At 37.4% G+C, this 21,125-nt stretch overlaps 2 protein-coding genes across 3 annotated transcripts in view; both read left to right on the top strand.

Annotated features, from left to right (window-relative positions):
* LOC306875017 (cell adhesion molecule CEACAM3-like) overlaps positions 1 to 15,305 on the top strand; it is an 82,474-nt gene extending 67,169 nt beyond the window's left edge. The window contains exons 3-6 of one of the 2 annotated variants that reach the window (XM_079425382.1): positions 11,106 to 11,441; positions 11,890 to 12,231; positions 12,809 to 12,922; positions 14,339 to 15,305. In XM_079425382.1, the coding sequence (XP_079281508.1) occupies positions 11,106 to 11,441; positions 11,890 to 12,231; positions 12,809 to 12,918 (788 nt within the window). In that variant the 3' untranslated portion in view covers positions 12,919 to 12,922; positions 14,339 to 15,305. The remainder of the gene's footprint in view (positions 1 to 11,105; positions 11,442 to 11,889; positions 12,232 to 12,808; positions 12,923 to 14,338) is intronic. The other variant, XM_079425381.1, reaches the window with a different exon arrangement.
* Positions 1 to 21,125, top strand: part of LOC306875011 (uncharacterized protein) — a 991,916-nt gene that overhangs the window by 839,992 nt on the left and 130,799 nt on the right. The gene's annotated exons all lie outside the window — the stretch shown is intronic.

Raw genomic sequence — 21,125 nt, 5'->3', positions numbered from 1 at the left:
AGGTTGGGGTACTTTGCTAATGCCCTCTAATTGACTGGGTGATATTGCTTTCATCCCATGTGATATTGTTCGTCCTAAGTACTCAACCTGTGGCAGGCAATATTGGAGCTTGTCTTTGGAAACCTTATGTCCCCCCTCTGCTAATTTAGTAAGCACTTTAATTGAGTCCTGATGACACTGTTCCAGAGTTGCAGAAGCAAGAAGCAAATCATCTACATACTGTATTAGGGTACTATCTAACCTGAGGTCCTCTAGATCTGTTTTTAATACCTGATTAAAAATGTGGGGCGAGTGCTTGAAGCCCTGGGGCATTCGAGTATAACTTAATTTTTTACCTTGATAGGTGAACGCAAACAATGGTCTGCTTTCCTCTGACAGGGGAACACTGAAAAAGGCAGAACACAGATCAATCACAGTGTAATAATTAGCAGTAGATGGAACATTGGTTAGCAGCGTATGCGGATTTGGAACCTCCGCAGGCCAGTCCTCCACAATCTCATTTACTGCTCTCAGGTCATGCACCAGACGCCATTTGGATTTATCTGCTTTAGCTACTGGCAATATTGGAGTGTTGCTAGGACTATTGATTTCAATTAGCACTCCTGCTGTCATTAACCCCTCAATTGTCTTTTTTATTCCTTCTACAGCTTCTGGTTTCAAGGGGTATTGTTTTTTCCTAGGTACTGTAGCTCCAGGTCTAAGTATTATTCTAACCGGGTTAGCTGACTTTACTAGCCCTACATCAGTTTCATGTTGTGACCATAATTCTGATGGCACTTGCCTCTCCATTTCTCTTATTAATTCAGTCTGTTTTGTTTGATGTTCCTCAACTTTTGGTTTGCTTTTTGTATTTACAATCATTCTAGGAACTCCCATCATTGGAGTTGCACATAAAATCTTAAGATACTGGTCATCTGTTGATTGAAATATTAGAGGATTTTCTGTAACTTCCCACTTACTTTTTTCTGCTTTTTTCATCATGGGGCCTAAGTCTTTGGAAACACAGTCTTTATTTACATACAGAGTGACATGGGGAACTGAGTTAGGCACATCAAACCACTCATCAATGAATTCTTCTCTATCTACCTGCAGAGCTGCGCCTTTTGGTCCTATCACTATATATTGTGACATCATGGGGATGATTAGTTCTTTTGTGTCTTTTAGCCACCTTTTTTCAAATTCTGGCTCTTTGCTTTCATCATACTTCATAGTACAATGAAATTCAGTTTTTGGTAGACTTGGTTCACAAAGTTGTTCTCTTATGTATCTTCCCCATTTGCTAAGTGTTTTTTCTACGTCTTTATACAAATCCCCTAACCAATATATATTAGCACATGGCTCTTGTGTTTGTTGTACGTCTGTCAAATTCATTTGTCTCACTGCTCTATCATTTATATAAATTCCATCTGGAGTACACCATATTTGCATTTTCAATTTACATATAGCATCCCTACCTAACAGGTTGACAGGTGTATGTTCTGAAACTAAAATTGGTAATCTTATTTCTGTGTCTTCTAAGCTTATGCTTACAGGGGTCGTCATAGGAAGTAGCTGAGTCACTCCCGAGAATCCTACTGTCTTTATATATTTTCCAGACATGGGGAGGTGCGAGGCATATCTTGGATTCAAGCACGAGTACGATGCCCCTGTATCAAGCATAAGAGTTATTGGTTTTCCTTCAATATTAACTCGCAACATTGGTTCTTGATCGGCATCCGAAGATATCATTGGAAGTTGGTTCCTCCCCTCAGGATTCTCTGGGCAGCCCTAGTAACCTTGATTAGGACCACGCCACGGGTTGACAGGTCCTTGAGCTCGGGTCTGTATTGGTTGTTGTTCATAACCAACCCCTGTTGTCATCAGTTGGTCTTGCATCCAAGGATTGGAGGGACAGTCTCTTTTAAGATGTCCAGGCTGATTGCATCCCCAGCATATTCCTGGTCTCTGTTGATTGTTGTTGAATCTGCCTCTACCACGCCCTCCTTGTTGTGGTCTGTTCCAATTCCTGTTGTTTGCTTGCTCTGGCTTGAGATATATTACCACTGGTTGCTGTCCTTGTGGTGCATTCCCTGGTCCAGCAGGTGGCGCCTGTGTTGTCACAATCTGATTTGCTGGTGCAGCCACATTCATTGGTGCTGGTGGATTAGCTGGCACTGAAGTGTTGACAGGTGCCATAACAGCTGAGGAGTCTTCCTTTTGCACTGCAAGGATCCTTTTCTTTTTGTTCAGGAGCTCTTCAAGTTGCATTTGGGTCAGCTTTCTTTGTAGTTCTTTTTCTTGATTTCTCATCTTCAGTTCTTGCTTTCTGTATTGTTCCACAGCATGAACCACATGGTCTCTGAATTCTTTGTGTGACTTTGAATTCAGACCTACCACATCTTCCAGCTTCAGTTTTACTGATGCAGGCATGGCTTCCACAATTGCAGTCCTGAAGAGTGCTGTCAGTACTCTGTCTTGTTCAGGATCTCTTTCCAGTTCTTCTTTCCATCGTCTCAGTTGTTTCTGTATGTAGGTGGTAGGATTTTCTATTTCTCCCATTGGCTCTCCCTTCAGGCAGCTTGGGTCAGTTTGCATTGGGTACTCAGCTCTCAGCACCCTCCAAATATCACGTCGATGTTTATCAAAGGAGGTTCCATCTGCTTCAGGTCTGTCCACTGCATGCAGAAGGCCAGACTGCTTTAGGATGTCATTCATCTTGGAGGCTCCTAGGCACTTTACAAGCAATGCTTTGATGTCACCTAGTGCCAAAAGCTTTCCAGTTGTTTCTTCTTCCACTGTTTTGATCCATTTTCCAGCTCCTTCATGAATATCTGGGAGACGGGACACTAGAGAGTCCAAATCTTGACCAGCCCAAGGTATATATTGAGCATGCCCTTGCTTGATGAGAATTGGGCACTGATGTCTTGATTCACCATCCTTGGCTTCTTCTGTTGTTCTTGTTGGAGATCTCATCGTCCGTGCTGATCTGTCTTCATTTCTTTGCCTTTGCACTTGATGCTGATCTTTCAGTGGCTCTATGTCCTGTAAGGTCAGTATCCCTTCAACTTGTTTGTACTGTTTTCGCTGAACTGGGTAACGCAGACTTGAATGAGGCTGCTTTGACTGAAGATGCAATAATTCATTTGCTTCTTGTTGTAATGATCTCTCTACCTGCTCATATTCTTCTCTTGTCATGTTAATAGCTTGCTTGATTTTCTCTCTTGTCCTGTTGCATCTTTCCTCCATCTCAGCCAGTTCTTCCTGTATTGAGTCAGCAGAGGGCGCTCCTTCCTCAGATGATCTTTCTGACTCACTCTCCTCACTTCTCTCACTGCCGCCACCTGCTGCTGTTTCGCGCTTATAACGCTCTTCCATCTCCTTTAACATTGATTCAAGCTCATGACGTGTGGGAGGTGCTCCTGATTTATTTTTCTTCTTGTGGGCTCCAGCCCCCCTTCCTTCAATTTTTGGCTCTTCTTTGTAGATTGCTGCTCTCTCTCTCTCTCGTCTCGGCTGTGGTGCTGGTGTAGATGTCCACTGCCCCTCCTCCTGCAGCTCCAGCCTTTCCTCCTGTGGCTCCAGCCCCTCCTTCACGGCCCTGCAAGCATATTCTTTCTCCCTGCTTTCTAATGACAATGATTCTAGGCAGCTCTGCTCTTCTCTCTCTTCGTCTGAGCTTGTTTCATGTACATACCCCTCAAATTCTATGGGTCCTTTTATATCTATTTTTCCCTGTATGATTGGCATCTGATTGACGGCCTGGTCACAGCAAGGAGCATATGGAGGTGGTCTTTCTTCTTTTACTTCACCCGTTTTGTTTCCCCTTTCCAATTTCCATAATTTAATCCCATATTGCTTGAATAAATTCAACACCCCTAATTCTTGTTCCCTCTTGTCATTTCGTTTTCTAGATTTGTCATTGGTCTTGTGATTTTTAATCAGCACTTCCATCTCTCTACACATAGCCACATTAAATGTTCCCTCTACCGGCCACTTGGTGGCCAATTTCTTTGTTCTTTTTGCCCATTTTTTCGAGAGTCCCCCTATATTTTCTTTACATGCTGGATTTTCAGAGGCCAATAATTCTACTGGACTAGACATTATAAAATTTTTCCCTATCAATTTATTTAGCAAATAGTTTTTATCTAATTATTTCTCTGTTTATTAGGTGATTTTACCTCTATAATCCCAGTGGTTTAAAACTTAATAGCTAATTCTTCACCAAGCTCATCAGACGAGGATCACTAAAAGTATCCGACCCCTGATTACACCTGGACTTGTACTGGGCTGAGGACTTTATCACCTTTTTTAAGAAATCTGGTTAGTGTATCTCAAATATTTTAGAATAATCACAATGTGTTTTCTGGTTAATAACTTAAAAGGTAACCCAAAGCCCTTTGTTTCTTTTATCCGAAGATTAGCTTTTGTCCAAATGATGTGTTCCCCCAAGCTGAAAGCTTCAAAACTCCACAGTCTCCTCTCATGAAATTTGCGACCTGTTGCTGTCAATCCTCCTGTCCAAATTGAGTAATTAAGAGATGGCATTAATTCTATACAAAATTCTTTTATCCTAATTATATTGATATTCAATTCATTTCTTGTGCACCACATCGGATACAGAGGTTCCATATAGTCAATCAATAAGCTTCTTTCCGGCATTGTTAAAATTTTTCTACCTCTTTTTCCCCTTTTCTTTTTTCCCTTTATTTCCCCCTCTGCCATCCTTTCTTTTTCTTGTCTTTCTCTAATTTAATTGAGTATTGTTTTTAGCAATTTGCACTGAGATGAATCCGATCTTTCCTGATCTCCGTGAATCTCCACCCTCACGTGACGTATGAACTGAGGCTGTAACTTCTGCTCAATCGTCACTAGTAGGCGCCTCAGAGTTCTGCCAGTCACAAAGAGAGGCTGCGCACTTCCTATCTCTGGTGACTCAAACAACACTCTGGACGTCCAAATCACTTCTCTCGTCTCAGCTTCCACTCTGAGATGGATGTTATCTAGAATTGTAGCTCCTTTTTCGAGCACTGGCCAGGGTGCCCAAATATTTTTAATATACGGTGCTACAACTGGTTCAACTGGGATGTCAATTGCATTTGACTCAGCTCCCATCCAAGGAAGAGCTGCATCCCAAAGTCTAAACAAATTGTATTTCAATCGCCGAATCGTTATATGTTTCATTACCACATCTTGCCAATTTATTCCTGGCCATTCAGCTGATTTTTCTCCCAAATTTATAATCTTAATCAATTTTCTGAAAAAGATATTTTTCTTGTATTCTGTCAATTTCTGTTCATGCCCATAGAGATCAATAAAGCTGGATTCCAACCAAAAATGATTGCGAATACCTTGTGTCTGTACCAATACTGCCTGAAACTGATTTTCTTGTTCAGTGTCAGGGTCATTCAAATCGATGTGTTTTATTTTTTCTGTCCGCTTCATGTCTCCGTATGGGCAAACTCAGAATAACAGAATCTCTCTCTCCCTCTCCTTCCTTTTCGCACACACACACACACACACTGCTCGAGCACTTCACACACACACACACTCTTTATCAGTCCACACACACAGAAAGCCTCAGCCCCCACCCTCGCGGGTCCCCTCTTCTCTCCCTGGCGCAACAATGGGAAAACAGGCGCTCAGATTGCCTTTTTCAATTCTTTTCTTTTTATCAACAATTTAGTTTCACAATTTGGATCACAGCGTCGACACTGTGGAGAATGCCCAAACAAACGACACAACCAATTTTTTGGGGTGTTTCTAGTTCTTTCAATTTTCAATAATCCGTTAAAATATTCCATTCAATACAATATGATCTTTTTCAAATCTTAACGTGATTTTTCTCTGCAGTTTTATCAAATAACCGTGCACTTTTACTTTTAGACAAACATATATTGCTCAAGTGTACCAACACTTACATATAACATATAACATATAACGAACAAAAACTAACTGTTTCGATTAGAAACGGACCTGTCCGAGCAGTCACCCCCTATCCCGGGGCCGGTAACCACAGATCCCCACGCCTCTCAACTTAGGCGTGTGCCGGCATTCAGCATCCCTCTTAACTAGATGCTTTTACACTTCTAGCCCTTCTTCACTAGGCTTTTTCACTACTACTTTATATTGGCACCATCTGTGCTCTTTTAACTAATGGGCATATCCTTTAACACTTGAAACTCATCAATCCATATGCACCTTTTTTCATTTAAATAATTTTACGTCCGTTAGCTGGTGAGGCCCTGTCCCAAAACACCGCCACAGGCTCAACCCTTAGTCAACCAGCAAACAATCTCCTTATATCCAAATATATAAGCAAAACTTGCTTACCTTGAGGCCTCGTAATTTCGGATTGTTTGCGTGTTAACCCAGGTCCCTCGCCTGCAACGGCCCTTCAAGACGCCGGAGCCTCAATCCAGTCCCATCTGGGGTGCCACTTTTATGTTGTGGAAAATCGTGCTCTCGTCGATGGTCTGGATCTCAGTCATGCAATTAGAAAGGCTCAAAAACAGCAGAGTTTCAAATGTGAAAGAAAAGACTTTATTATAACAAGACAATAAAGTCGAGAAGCAGCTGTCCCATTGACTGATTCTGATTCTGTGAGTGTCGGTACAGAGTATATATATGTTTCTTATTGCCCATATTTGGTAGTTCCTGTTATTCTCATTGTCTATGTCTGTTTGATTTACCACATTTAATTACTTGTTCACCTTGTCTATTTTTTAATGGTGGCATTCGTCTGTATTCGTCATTTTTAAAAAGTAAAAGTTCTTCTTCTCCTCCCATTGGTTGGCAGTGATCCCAGACGACATACATCACAGTTGGTTACATGTATCTGTCATATTCCTCATATTCTGGAAATCACCCAAAGTTCCCCAGGTTATCCTAAGTTTACTGTACTCCTTGACCGGTGTATACGGCCTATAAAACATCTATACTCAGTATGACCAATAGATGGCACTCTAAGACCACTTATCAGTATTCAGACATCTAGTACAGTAGGATATCACACTTTTGCATAGACTAGTACATGTTTGCATAGAACAGTGCATGAATTACATTTTTAAGCATGTTTTATCATTTTGAATAAGATAATGTTATAGTGAGTAAACAAAAATATACAATAAAACAAACTTGATATAGGCTATTGCATTTTTATAGCTTATTGTTGGGGTTGTTATTGTGTTTTTTATATAGTTTTAAAAGGCCTAGGCTACAGCACTTTGGTAGACTAGAAAACAGACAACTCGATCGCGTTTTCTGTAGATCCTTTAAATAGAAGAATAGAATTGAAAAATAGGCTACTATTTTTTTATATATAAGTCACCTGTGGTGAAAAAAAAAACGACTGTAAACTTTTTTTTAAATAGTTTGTAAACTATTATTTGACTTTTGTTTATGACGTTTTGCCCCTTTATTAAACACTTAAAATATTCACAAATTAATATGGATTTTTTTTTTTTTTTTGATTTTACTGGATTTCTAAGGCCAAATTATTTTCCCGCAGTGCTGAATGAGAAGACATGAACATTTGTGTAAATTCATTATTATTTGGAATAAAAGCTATACAGGTAAAATCACTTAATTAAATACAACTGAAGATCAGTGGGAAAAAATAATAAAGAATGAGTGAGTGGAATGTGCTGGAAACCGCCCTTGCAGCAGACTATGGCAGACGCAGACGTCACGTTCGGCACACGAACGAGTGATGTGGCAGACGAGACGTTCGGCAGACGAGACGTTCGGCAGACGCAGACGTCACGTTCATTGAGACGAGTGCATGTAGCAAAGTCATATTAAAGAGCCGATCGGAACGCCATAAATGAACTCTGCCTGCCTACTCTGACTCTGCCTGCCTTGTTGACCTGCTCTATTCTCTGTCTGCCGCCTGCCCTGACCCTCAGCCTGAACTTGGTTTATGATTCTGCCTTGTCTACGTTGTGTTTACCATCTGTGATTGACCTCTGCTTGTACGACTATTCTGTGGAACTAATAAAGCTGCACATGGATCTAAATGACAATGCCTGTGCGTTACACATATTAACAGAATGTAAAGCTAAAGAAATTTGTTGTTCATTTAAAAAAAAAAACAATGTTATGTCATTTGCAAACTGACTTATTATTTGCCTATCCAACACTATTAACCCTTCAATATTATTACTTTTAATCAATATCGATAATAACTCCGCTACCATTATAAACAGTAATGGGGAGCTACCACAAGCTTGATGAATTCCCCTTTTAATTGGGAATCATGTGCAAGTTCCATGACTTAGCAACAGAGCTATTGATACTGTTAAATAACATTTCAATTAAATTGATCAATATTAATACAAAACCAAAGTGCTTCAAAATTTTCAAAATAAATGGATGCTCTATAGCTCAATGCTTTGTAGAAAAAAAAAGAAAAAAAAAATCCACTTCCCTGAACCACCTCACTATAATCGAGTATGAAACATGGCTGTCAAAGGAAAGATTGCTATCAAACAGCACACCTAGGTTCCTAACTGATGATGAAGAATTGACAGAGCAGCCATCAAGTGTTAGACAGTGTTCTAGGTTATTACATGTGGGGGTTTTAGGTCCGATAATTAACACTTCAGTTTTTTTCAGAATTTAGCAGTAAGAAATTACTCGTCATCCAGTTTTTTTATATCGACTATGCATTCTGTTAGTTTCTCAATTTGGTGTGTTTCACTGGGCCGCGAAGAAATATAGAGCTGAGTATCATCAGCATAACAGTGAAAGCTAACACCGTGTTTCCTGACGATATTTCCTAACATGTAAAACATGAAAAGTAACAGCCCTAGTATACCGAATAGAGTTCAGAATGTCTATGAATGCTGATCCTAATGCATCTTTTTCATTATCAACATGGATATTGAAATCACCAACGATTAAGACGTTCTCTGCAGCCAGCACTGACTCTGATAGAAAATCAGCAAATTCTTTAATAAAGTCGCTGGTGTATGGTGTAATGTATGGTGCCCTGGTGGCCTGTATACAGTAGCCAGTACAAACATCACAGGGGATTTATCACTAATATTATATCACTAATACTTCTTTCTCTAGATAATGTTATATGAAGCATTACTTCAAAGTAGTTATACTTAAAGCCTGCCCTCTGAGAAATACTGAGAATATTGCTATAAATTGTAGCAACACCTCCCCCTTTACCTTTTAGACGTGGTTCATGTTTGTAACTGTAATCTTGGGGGGTAGACTCTTTTAAAATAATGTATTCATCTAGTTTTAGCCAGGTTTCTGTCAAACAGAGCACATCTAGTTTATGATCAGTGATCATATCATTTACAAAAAGAGCTTTCATAGAAAGGGACCTGATATTCAGTAAGCCAAGCTTTGTCATTTGTTTCTCTGTATTATATGATTTTTTTTATTTGTTGAACGTCAATTAAATTGTTACTCTTAAATTGTTGTAGATGTTTTTTGTATTTCCTACTTCGGGGAACAGACACTGTCTCTATAGTATGATATCTAGGTGAGAGAGTCTCTATGTGCTGAGAATTAACTGACTTCTGTGACGTTAGGCGGCTAGCAGACGGTCGGTTTAGCCAGTCTGTCTGCTTCCTGACCTGGGCCCCAGTTAGTCAAGTAAGAACTCTAAGACTATGTGCCATATTTCTAGAGAGAAGAGCGGCACCACCCCAGGAGGGATGAACACCATCTCTTTTGAACAAGTCAGGTCTGGCCCAAAAACACATCCAATTGTCTGTAAAACCTATATTATTCTGCGGGCACCACTTAGACATTCAGCTGCTGAGTGACGACAGTATCCTATGAATCTCATCACCCCGGTAAGCAGGGAGCAGACCAGAACATATTACAGTGTCTGACATCGTATTTGCAAGTGCACACCTGTTTAACATTATTTTTAGTGATCTCTGATTGGCGAAGTCGAACATCATTAGTGCCGACGTGGATAACAATCTTACTGAATTTACATTTAGCATTAGCCAGCACTTTTAAATTTGCCAAGATGTCAGGCGCTTTGGCTCCCAAACAATGGTGGCTGGTGTCTCTATTTTCACGTTCTGCACAATAGAATCTCCAATAACCAGAGCACTTTCATCAGGTTTCTCAGTGGGTGCGTCACTAATTGGGAAGAACCTGTTTGATGTTCTGATCTGAACGGAAGAGCGGTGTTTTGACCCACGCTACAGTCACCCAGTTGCCCTGCTGCATAGGCTCTACCGGAAACGAACAATGTACAGGACTCCCTGAGCTATTTGCATCCAAAGCAGTATCTTCAGCCTTCACATTGTTACTGTCCTCAACTACAGTTTGGATGCGTGTCTCTAATTCTGAAATCTTCTCTGTCAGCCTAACTATTTCCCTGCTTTTATCACACGTGAATCCCTCATCGCCGACAGAGAGAGATAAACTACACTTGTGGCAAGCGGTGCAAACAAAAATAGCAGGAGAAAAGCCATTACTGTGATGAATGATGCGCTTATCACCGTTGTTTGATGAACTTGTGAAAAACAGAGCACGAAAAAATAAAACAATAATAGGCGCGAATAGAAACGTATATGGTACCGCGAGTGACAAGCTAACCAGCTAATGATAACGAGCTGCGCGAGTTGCGGTTTTAAAAAGCGAATGATCAAATTAGATTAGTTTGATAGATAATACCAGAAATATGGTGGGAATTAAGTTATATTTTATCACTTTAAACAATAGAGAGTGAAAGTAAGATAGAGATTCAACAGAAAAGCGAGTTACAATCGCAAACCTCTCAGCAGCACAACAGACAGGAACAAGTAACAAGTATTACACCAACAGTATTACTCCAAATGTTCTCCCAACTAGCCAAACAAAACCTTTAATTAAATAATTTATTGTCTTCCATGTCAGTCTTCAACGCGTTCACGACAGTACCAAGATGCATATGTGTGCATTCCTCTGCATGCATGTATTGTGTGCTCTCGTGAACATGTGGTGGGGACTGACACTGAATTCCTTTTTATTAAACGAAACATTTTTTTTGTGTGTGTGTGTGGGGGGGGCAACTCAAATCTCCTTTCAAGGTGAAGCATTTGACATTTTTCATAGCGTGTTCCTATTGTGTCATTTTGTTTGGCTTATAATAATTGTTATTTCTTCAGTTTTTTTCAGTATGAATACAGAAGGAGAGTCAGCATTTGTGATGGAGGGAGATTCAGTCACTCTACACACTGACGTTAAAATGAATCAACAAGAAACAATTAGATGGTATTTTAATGATGCTCGTATAGCTCAAATCACTGGAGAGCTCAGTTATATTTGTACAGATGTTCAGTGTAATAAAGGTACTGAGAGATTCAGAGACAGACTGAATCTAGAGAATCAGACTGGATCTCTGACCATCACAAACATCAGAACCACAGACTCTGGAGTTTATCGTCTACGTATCAGCAGCAGTAACAGCATCAGTGAAATCAACTTCATTATTGCTGTATATGGTAAGTCATTAGGTGTAAAAACAAGTCATGTAAATGCTGTGACATTGTGGTTTTCTCTTTATCTGTATATTAGCCTAGTTCATATACAGATAATTTTGTCAAAAACATTTACTGTTGAAGTGGAATTTGTAGATTTAAATATATGTATATTTCAGTATGATTTAAAACATTGCTTTTCTTGGTTATTTATTAATTGTATCATTTAGTCTTATTCTGATGAAGATGAAAGTTCTGTTATTGTCTGTTTAAATGCATCTGTTACTCTTTTTTTTTTTAGTTCATCAGGAATCCAAAGCGCAGAGGATTTGATAAAAAACAACAATGCTTATGAGCTAAATTGTGGATAAATGTTGGTTTTTAGACAAATTAAAGAGGATTCCACAGTTCTCTCATGTTATGTGTTTACCCCTCAAAAGGTTCTCCAGTCAGCTGTTGGTTTGTGTTTCAGATGCTCTTGCTGCTGCTGAACGAGATAAAATGAAGAGAAAGTCAGTGAAGGAGGGAGAATCTGTCACTTTAGATCCTTTTGAAATAAAAAACCTGAATTATTTGATGACATGGTATTTTAATGGCATTCGCATCGCTGAAATCACTGGAGATCCCAATAAAACCTGTACAGAGGATCGGTGTGTAGATCCTGATGGAAGATTCAGAGACCGACTGGAGGTTAATCAGAATGGATCTCTGACCATCAGAAACACCACAATCACAGACTCTGGTCTTTATAAACTACAGTTCAACAGCAGCAGCAGAATCAGTATCATAAAGATAGTTAATGTTGTTGTCACTGGTGAGTATCATTAGTCATTCCATGCACATTTCTTTGCAGTTTTAGAAAACAGTTTGAAGTATGTAAATCAACCCAGTGAATGATTTCATTGTGGGCTGTTAGAAAGAGTGAGCTTTGGTTCAATATTAAAATATAACTGAAATCATCTCTGAGTTTTGTTACATTATGAATTTTACAATTTTCATGTATATTAGTAATGAAAAAAATGCATAACATTAGTCTGTTGTCCTGTAAATGTTGCTGTCTCTTGTTGCAGTTTTGCCTGCTGTTCCTCAAAAATCCACCAGATTTATGAAATAAATCAGTATCATACTGGTGACCTTGTTTCTGGATTTTAAAAAATCACCTCTGTGTTGTCACGAGTAATTTTGTTGTTACACAATGACAATAGAGTGCTTGAACTAGAAAGTTCCTCAAGTACCCAACAGATGGCAACATTTATCAAGTTAAACTTACTTCATACAACTGTTGACCAAAGTAGAAATGTGTAAATATCAGACAAACATTTTGTTAAAGCTGATTATCAGTCCCTGATTAAATATTAATAGCTGTCTGTCTTCATCTGTTTCTGATTCAGAACTGTCTTCAGCTGCTGTAGCAAGAACACATTATGGTGCAGTTGTTGTTCTGCTGTTTGTTGCTGCTGCTGTTTATATGATTTACTCTCACAAGCATCAGGAATTATGAAATGGTGAGTATTACATACAGATGGTTTAACAGGATTGAAAATAAGAGATTTATTGTGTGAAAATAGTTTGATAAATGTTAAACTATAAACAGTTGTGTACAATTGTTTCATGATTCTTCAATGAATAGAAAGTCCAAAAGAACAGCATTTAGCTCAAATAAAAATATTTTCTTAAATTTAAAATGTATTTTCTGTCACTTCTGATTAATGCATGCATTGCTGAATAAAAGTATTAATTTCTTAATTTTCTTTAAAAAAAAAAAAACTTAACTTTTGAATGTAGTGTGTATTTCAGATAAATGCTCTTCTTTCTATTCATTAAATAATCATAAAGTTGTACACAACTTTTTTCAACAATAATAATAATAAATATTTATTGAGCAGCAAATCCTAATGGGTTCCTAATGGGATGTCTACTAATCAGACTGATGCTACTAGTGAGATGTCAGTGTAACATACCTTTTTTCAAAGAAAGCAATAAAGGGTTGATGGGGAAAAAAGATAAATGCATCAGTAAAACACTGATCACTCATAGAAATAGTGTCATAATACCAATAATGCCAATAATAGGGATTCATGTTGCCAACACTATTAACACTACTTGCATGACACTGATCTTTTCAGCAGGAATCCTTGAGAAATGAAACATTTCACTGTCCACATTGAAGATGTGTGGTTTTGAAAAAATGTTGAAATCCTGCAACATTATTTCATGAAATATCACCATTATGTCGTTGATTCTGTAACTCCAGAACTGAACCTTTAACCTTGTAGAGCCTGCCATGTTAAATAATGAAAAAAATATCAAATTTTTTAAATTGGAACATTTTATCTCATAATTGTCTTTTGTCCTCTCAATTGTTTTGTTTACATCTTGCAATTCTGACTTTATAAAATGGAATTGTGAGTTAGAAAGTCAGAATTGATTATAAAATCAGTTGTATAAACAGTTGTAAAAGAACAGTCTTTTTTCCCATCAAAATTGGACTTTATAACTCGCATTTGCGAGTTTATATCACAACATGCCACAATAGCAAGTTTTTATATCACGCAATTCGAAGACAGTCAGAATTGTGAAATGTAAATTCGCAATTGCAAGAAAAAAAAAAAAACTGAATTGTGAGATTAAACTCGCAATTTCTTTTTCATTTTTTGAAGTTGATCATTTAGATGCCTTAGAAATGTGCATCAAATATGATACATGCTTTATAGGGTTAATAACTGCAAGGTGGATAGAAACAGAATTCTTCGGAATGTACGGAATGGAATGTTTCATGTTACGGACTGCCAAATAAGCTCTTTACTAATGTTAAGCATGTTAAGTATCTTAAGGGTTTTTTAATTCATTCAAGGTAAAGCTCAATACCTGACACAGTTTCTGTAATCTGTTATTCTGTTTTCTCCATCTGTCTCTTTCAGTTTCATTTATGAAGCATGTTCATGTAACCGGTTCTACCTCGCTTCGGTTTGAGCGGGATTCAAACTGCAGTCTCCGGCGGGCGCTCTAACAAGGAGGCTAAAGGCCACGGCTTCTAGCATCAGTCGCTAGAACGCCTCTTTTTCAGATCAGGGGAGTGAGTTTTTACACGGAACAGCGCTTACTGGCCTACGACAGTTAAGGTTACTGAGTCCGAAATTTTCGTCCGAGATATTTGCATGTTAAAAAATAAATATGACCTCATGTTGTAATCACGTTTGCATACTGCCTCCAAAACTTTTGTCCGTCAAAAAAAAATTCGGATCAGGGTGGATTTTCTGCGTTTTCACATCCGTAGCTTGCATTTTGATAGGAAAGGATGGGGAAAACGGAAAAATGCATGCAAAAAATTTGGACTCAGTGTGCAATGACCTTTACACTCACCCCCTTAACCTCACTCCCATCTGGGTCACGGCACCAAATGTAACCGGTTCCACTTAGTTTTTGTTTGGTATGTGCTCAGAATCTGTGAATACAGCACTTTTTAAAGAATACTGTACCCTTATGTATACTGCCTATTTGTGGTGGCATTATAGAAAGCGCAGCATGCAGAGACTTAATGTAGCTTATAATGATGGGATGCGATTGCTGCTTAAGGTGCTTCGATGGAGCAGTGCAAGCCAAATGTTTGTCAGTGCTGATGTGCCAACCTGCGCTGCTGTGATGCGTAATCTCATGTACAGATGTATGTGTAAATTATCAGAGTCTGTAAATAGTATAATTTTAACACTGACGAACTTGGCACTAAGTTCAGTCAGGCTTTTTTTCAAATATGTGCTATCATTGGCGTTTTAGTACACATGCAAATATGTGATATTGAGGATTCTGTCCTTGTGTGTGTATTTGTTTGTTGTTATTGTGTCTTTGTTTGGACCGAGTGTGTCCTTAATAAAGTTTTGATGAAATGGTCTTTGTGAATAAAATATTTGTGATATTTTATGAAGTGCTGCTGATTAGTGAAGTGAAGTGTGAAGTGACATGCTGCCAAGTATCTCGGAATTCGTGCTCTGCATTTAACCCATCCAACGTGCACACACACAGCAGTGAACACACACACACCGTGAACACACACCCGGAGCAGTGGGCAGCCATTTATGCTGCGGCGCCCGGGGAGCAGTTGGGGGTTCGGTGCCTTGCTCAAGGGCACCTCAGTCGTGGTATTGAGGGTGGAGAGAGCGCTGGACATTCACTCCCCCCACCTACAATTCCTGCCGGCCCGAGACTCAAACCCGCAACCTTTGGATTACGAGTCCAACTCTCTAACCATTAGGCCACGACTTCCCCGTATGATTAGTTTAGCTCACTGCCAAATTTTCATTTTCGTTTTTTTTTTTGTGTATGCATGAATCATCTGATTTTGTATTTTTGTACATTTTTATACATTTTATACAACTTGAAAGATTTTTCTGCAATAAATGTCAAACATTTGATCAGCTCAACAGCTGGAATCTGTGAGTTTGTATTCAGAAATAACTGAAGTAACTTACTCTGAGTTATTAGAGGAATCATTGTGTGTCTCTGTACATTGTGTAATTAACTTTCAACTTCAAAGTATTTATTTGTAGAATCTGTCCATTCCTGGTTTTGACACCAGCGGTTTATATTATGCACTGCTTGTAGTGCACACACTTTAAATGAAATGTAAGGCAATTTATAACAAATATTTGATAGAATAAATAGACAGGAGACGGAGATCCGGTTCAACAAGCAGCCAAACGGCCTTCGTTTATTTCCTGAACTTACAACCTAGAATAAGGGTATCAGGAGTTGGCCTAACTCCCCCAAAAACAAGAAAATGCGGAGGTTTTTTAATCTTTCTCTTTCGCCGAGGGCTTTTTCAACTTTTCTTTTTCTCCTCCAGTCTGAACTGAGCATGAGCTCTCTTTGCCCCGCGCACACCAAACAGGGTTAAAATGACTCCCAGACATTGACAGACAAAAACTATATTTAAAACGATAGTTATTTAAAACATATGCGAGATCAAGAATAGTTAGAATAAGAATTGTTAGAAATAATGTCTGTTTCTTTGCTAGAGCTGAAAAAACTCTTGATGCAGCAGAGCTTGTACAGGGTCATGAGGATCATAAGGACATGGATTTGTAATGAGATGCACATGCCCTTGAACATCAAGTTCATGTTTCATAGACACAAAGTACATGATGTTTGATTGGAGAGAATCTTTTCATTTTGTGTACAGAAGAGAACTGTGTCAAACTGTTAAAATCATGGGCAGAAATGGAAAAACACTCTTCAACCACATGCTATAGACACAGTCACACTACTGACACCTCAGAAACAAACTCATTAACAGACATCAAACACCAACTTACAGCAGCAGACACATTCTCATGCAGAAGATGTTTGTCTGCCAAACCACATTCACAGAATGAAGCAGGGTTCACTTTGACATGTTTAGATAAACATTTTACATTTATGGTTTGCAGACATGTCCTCAATTCATTTTTGAACCCAGAAATTAAAACGCTGTCATTTACTCCCCCTCACGTCCTTCCAGACCCCTGAGATATTCAAACATATTAATTTTCATCCATTTAATGAAAATGTTCAAGCTTCAAGAAGTATATAAAGTCATAAAAGTAATCCATATGAATCAAGTGGTTTTATATAAGTATTCTGAAAAGATATGATCACTATATGATGAACAGATTTAATTTAAACTTTATTCATATACAAACACTGATCAATGCACATACATAGGGCTCATCAAATATAGTAAACGCAAGCTCATATCTGCATGCTTGATGCACAGAAACCGGTGAAGTTTGTTCTCACACATCAAATAAGTATTTTTTTAAAGTTTGAAAACAGACTTTCAATGGATGGAAAAAAAATTTAAAATATTAAAAATATGACAGCATGACATGAAATGTATTAAAATGTGCTAAACATATGAGCATCTTGTTAAAAACATGTTAGTAACAAGCTAATTATATTAGTATGATGCTAGCAGTACAGTGGTGATTTTTACCAATCTGAAAACTCATCATAGGCTCTGAATCTGAGGATGTATTTGGGACTTAAAAGCCTGAAGTTTTGTCATTTTCTCATGTTGACAGCTGCATACGTCACATGGTCCTTCTCTTTAACTTTCTGTACAAAAAACATATTGCACAATATATAATTCTGCTAAGATTATTTAAAATGTGGCATCCTGAAAATTGATAGTGATTCAATACGAAACCGTATTTATTTTTTTCTAATAACAGTGATATGGTGGTCCTCCTACTGCTAAGGTAATGTGAAGCAGATTGAGACTGGGTTCTCAGCTGTTTTGCTTTCGGGCCAAAATGTTATGTTGGCCATCAATTAGTGACTCAAGATAGTAGCAAAATTTTTAATTTTTCAAAAGTGAACACATTTTCTTTAATATCAAATATCGAAATTAAGTAATACATTTTTAGGGTGCTTATTATAGTAATATGAACCCTTAAGTAATGTGTGATCTTATGGTACTACTATGAACCAGTTTGGGGTAAATAAGATATATATATATATATATATATATATATATATATATATATATATATATATATATATATATATATATATATATATAGTGTAGTTTAGCTTTAGTTGTTATTGTGTTGAGTCTTTTATGGTAATATGTAATAGGGCTAGCAGCTGACAACACAAATTAAGTCTTGTTCTAGTCTTTTTTGAATTAATTTATTTTGTATAATGAATTAGGAAATGTTTTATTTTGTTTGATTATTTGTTTAATGTATTTCATGTTTGTTTGTTATGGCTTTAAATATCTGATGCTGTTGTGTTTAATGTATGTGACCGATCATTATATCCAGACAAAAATACAAGCGCACAGATCTAAATCTGATCTGCTGCAAAACAATAATACAGAGACTAAAGATTAAAATCTTACCAGTTTGTGTGAATTCCTTTTGTAGAATGTTGTCTCAGCATAAGTTAATTCTTCATCACCAGTCTGAACTGTTTAAAGAAATTAATTCAAAATATTTAATTCTGCCATTTTAAAAACAGCATTTATGAATTTGATATAAAAAAAGTCTTTAGCAGAGTATGCAATAATTAAATTTTGAACAATATTCTTGACTTCATTTTCATTGATGCTCAAGAAATGAAACATTGTCATGTTTGTTTGAACACCAGCAAATGCATGAATCTTTAAACACATAAGATCTCTGCTGCTATCAATTGATTAAAACATTCAGAGTATTTTATAACAATCAGAGAAAATGATATATATATATATTGTACAGTAGGTAACATTTGCCTTCTCTATCAGTTTTTGAACATTTCCTGTAGGTCCAGAAGATCACGGCTGCAGCTACAATCAACAGAGATCCAGCAGCAGCAGCAGAGGTCAGTACTTTTAGAAGTGAGTCTTGTTCTGAAGGAGAGTGTGGATCCAGTACTGTAAGGTTAAAAGCAGACGTGAATGACCTATAACAAAAGACAGAGATCAGATCACAAAACTGCTGCTGTACCTGCACATGGTTGACAGAGTTCAGTGATGTTGATGTTATGTGTGGTCTGGTTTCTGATGGGATTGTTGAGCACACAGCTGTAGGTGTTTTTATCCTGATATTCCACCTCCAGAGGTAGAGAGAGACTGATGCTGAGATCAGACACACTGATGCTGGACAATAAACTGTTTCCTTTGTACCAGGAGAGAGTCACATGACTCACATTCACCACTGAACACACCAATGAACAATTCTGCTGTGATGAAGATGATGATGATGAACATGATGATGAAGAGTTACTGCTGATGACAGGAACAGGCAGACGAGCTGCAGAACATCAGAGAATAAAAAGGAATACGGATAAATCTAATCAACAGTGTGTTGAGTGTTTAGAGTGATGATAGAGTTAGAGAGTGTGTCTGTAATCTCAAAATATAAAATTATCAAACATGTAAATAGTTAACAAAATAGGGATATTTAAGGGTAATCACAAATGATCTCTACTCACCATAAACAGAAACACTGAATGTTTTTTTTGACAGTTTCGCTCCCCTTATCTGTACTTCATAGAGTCCAGCGTGTTCAGTTGTGATGTTTGTGATGGTCAGAGATCCAGTTTGATCGTCCAGCTTCAGTCTGTCTCTGAATCTCCCGTCAAGAACATCAGATCTAGAGATTTGTTTCTTTCTTTTAGTTGTAGTTATCAAAACATTTTCTCTTCCAAATTTCCACACTATGTCATTTTCCAGTATTTCAGTAACATTCGTGTTTAGAGTAATAGTATGTCCTTCCATCATTGACACCTTCTGTATTTGATTTGTTTCAGCGCCAAACACGCCTGAAGAACATGAACAGGAACATATTAAATCTCATGATGGTTTCTAAAGCCTGAAATCAGCTGTAGATCGAATTGTTTAAATATGAACCAAATCTTATATATTATACATCTTTATATAATCTTGATCTTTATATATTATACATTTATCTAGTGTATAATCAGTGTGTGAAATTATATAATTTATTGTAGTTATTTATGATTATCACTGGAGTATTTAAAAAAATATTTTTGAGATATTGCTGGCAATAACAATTTACAATTGTTTAAATAAATATATTTTTATTTAACAACAGTCGCCTGGAATTTGAAAGTAGTTCAAAAGTGGTTTTGGCTTTTTGATCAAGAGAAATTTACAGTCACAATAAAAGTCCTGAACATTTTAAATTAAAATTCAGATTAAAACAGACATTTGAATTCAAAGTAAGCAAAAATACTCAGCAAAAATGCTTTTATAACTTACCCATCGGACTCAAGCAGCACAAACAGAACGAGCAGAACAAAACAAGTGTGTGAAGCATTTTCCTTAATGGTTCAGTGAAAGTCTGATCTAATGTCCGCTGCTGTCTTCTGCAAACTCTCAACCTGTTGATCTGGTGATGAATCCTCCCCCAACAGAGTTTGACGCACATGCTCTAAACGTCTTCAAAAAATAAATAATAATAAAATCTATATATCTATATATATAGTGTATACTGTATATAAATTAATGTTCATATAAACTGTTCATAATGGAGGAAAGCATTGACCTTTTTTACAACAGTCTGTCTGACTGTGATAAATATGTAAAAGTAGAAGAACATAACTCTAATAAGAAGAATATTAATCTAGCCAACTCTAGTGTTTTTAAATGATTGAATATTCGGTCCAACTTTATATTAGGTGGCCTTAACTACTGTGTACTTTTAAATTATTAATTTGATACAATGCACTTATTGTGTACATAAAAGTTCTTAAATTGTACTTATATTTTTAAAATACCTATATGTAGTTACATCTGTAATTATATTTTTAATTTGATCTATCCCTTACACCTTAACCCACCCTTAAACCTACCCATACTACCAAAACTCTCCCTAACCTTACTCATGTCCCACCTCAATGCAGCAAAAGTGTTTTACAATACAATATGACCACAATAAATGCATTGTACTTATTTTTTGATGTAAGTACATAGTAGTTAATGCCACCTATTATAAAGTGTGACCGAATATTCAGTTTAGTCAATTGTTGTGCATGGAAATGCAAAGTTCAGAAAGTTACAAACTGTCTGCATCTCACGTTACTAGTGTTACATATGGTAAGTTCAGCTTCTGAGTCAAACTGAAAGCTGCTGTGGTTGGTTTTCTTCAGAAACGTGGTTTGTTCTGTTGGGTGGACAAACATCTTGTGCATGAGAGAACTTGTTTTTAGAGCATGAGGTTTGTAGGT

Source organism: Barbus barbus (genome assembly GCF_936440315.1).
Source record: "Barbus barbus genome assembly, chromosome: 9".
NCBI classification, from domain to species: domain Eukaryota; kingdom Metazoa; phylum Chordata; class Actinopteri; order Cypriniformes; family Cyprinidae; genus Barbus; species Barbus barbus.
The sequence above is the reverse complement of the archived record's forward strand: the minus strand, read 5'-3'. Positions and strand labels throughout refer to the sequence as shown.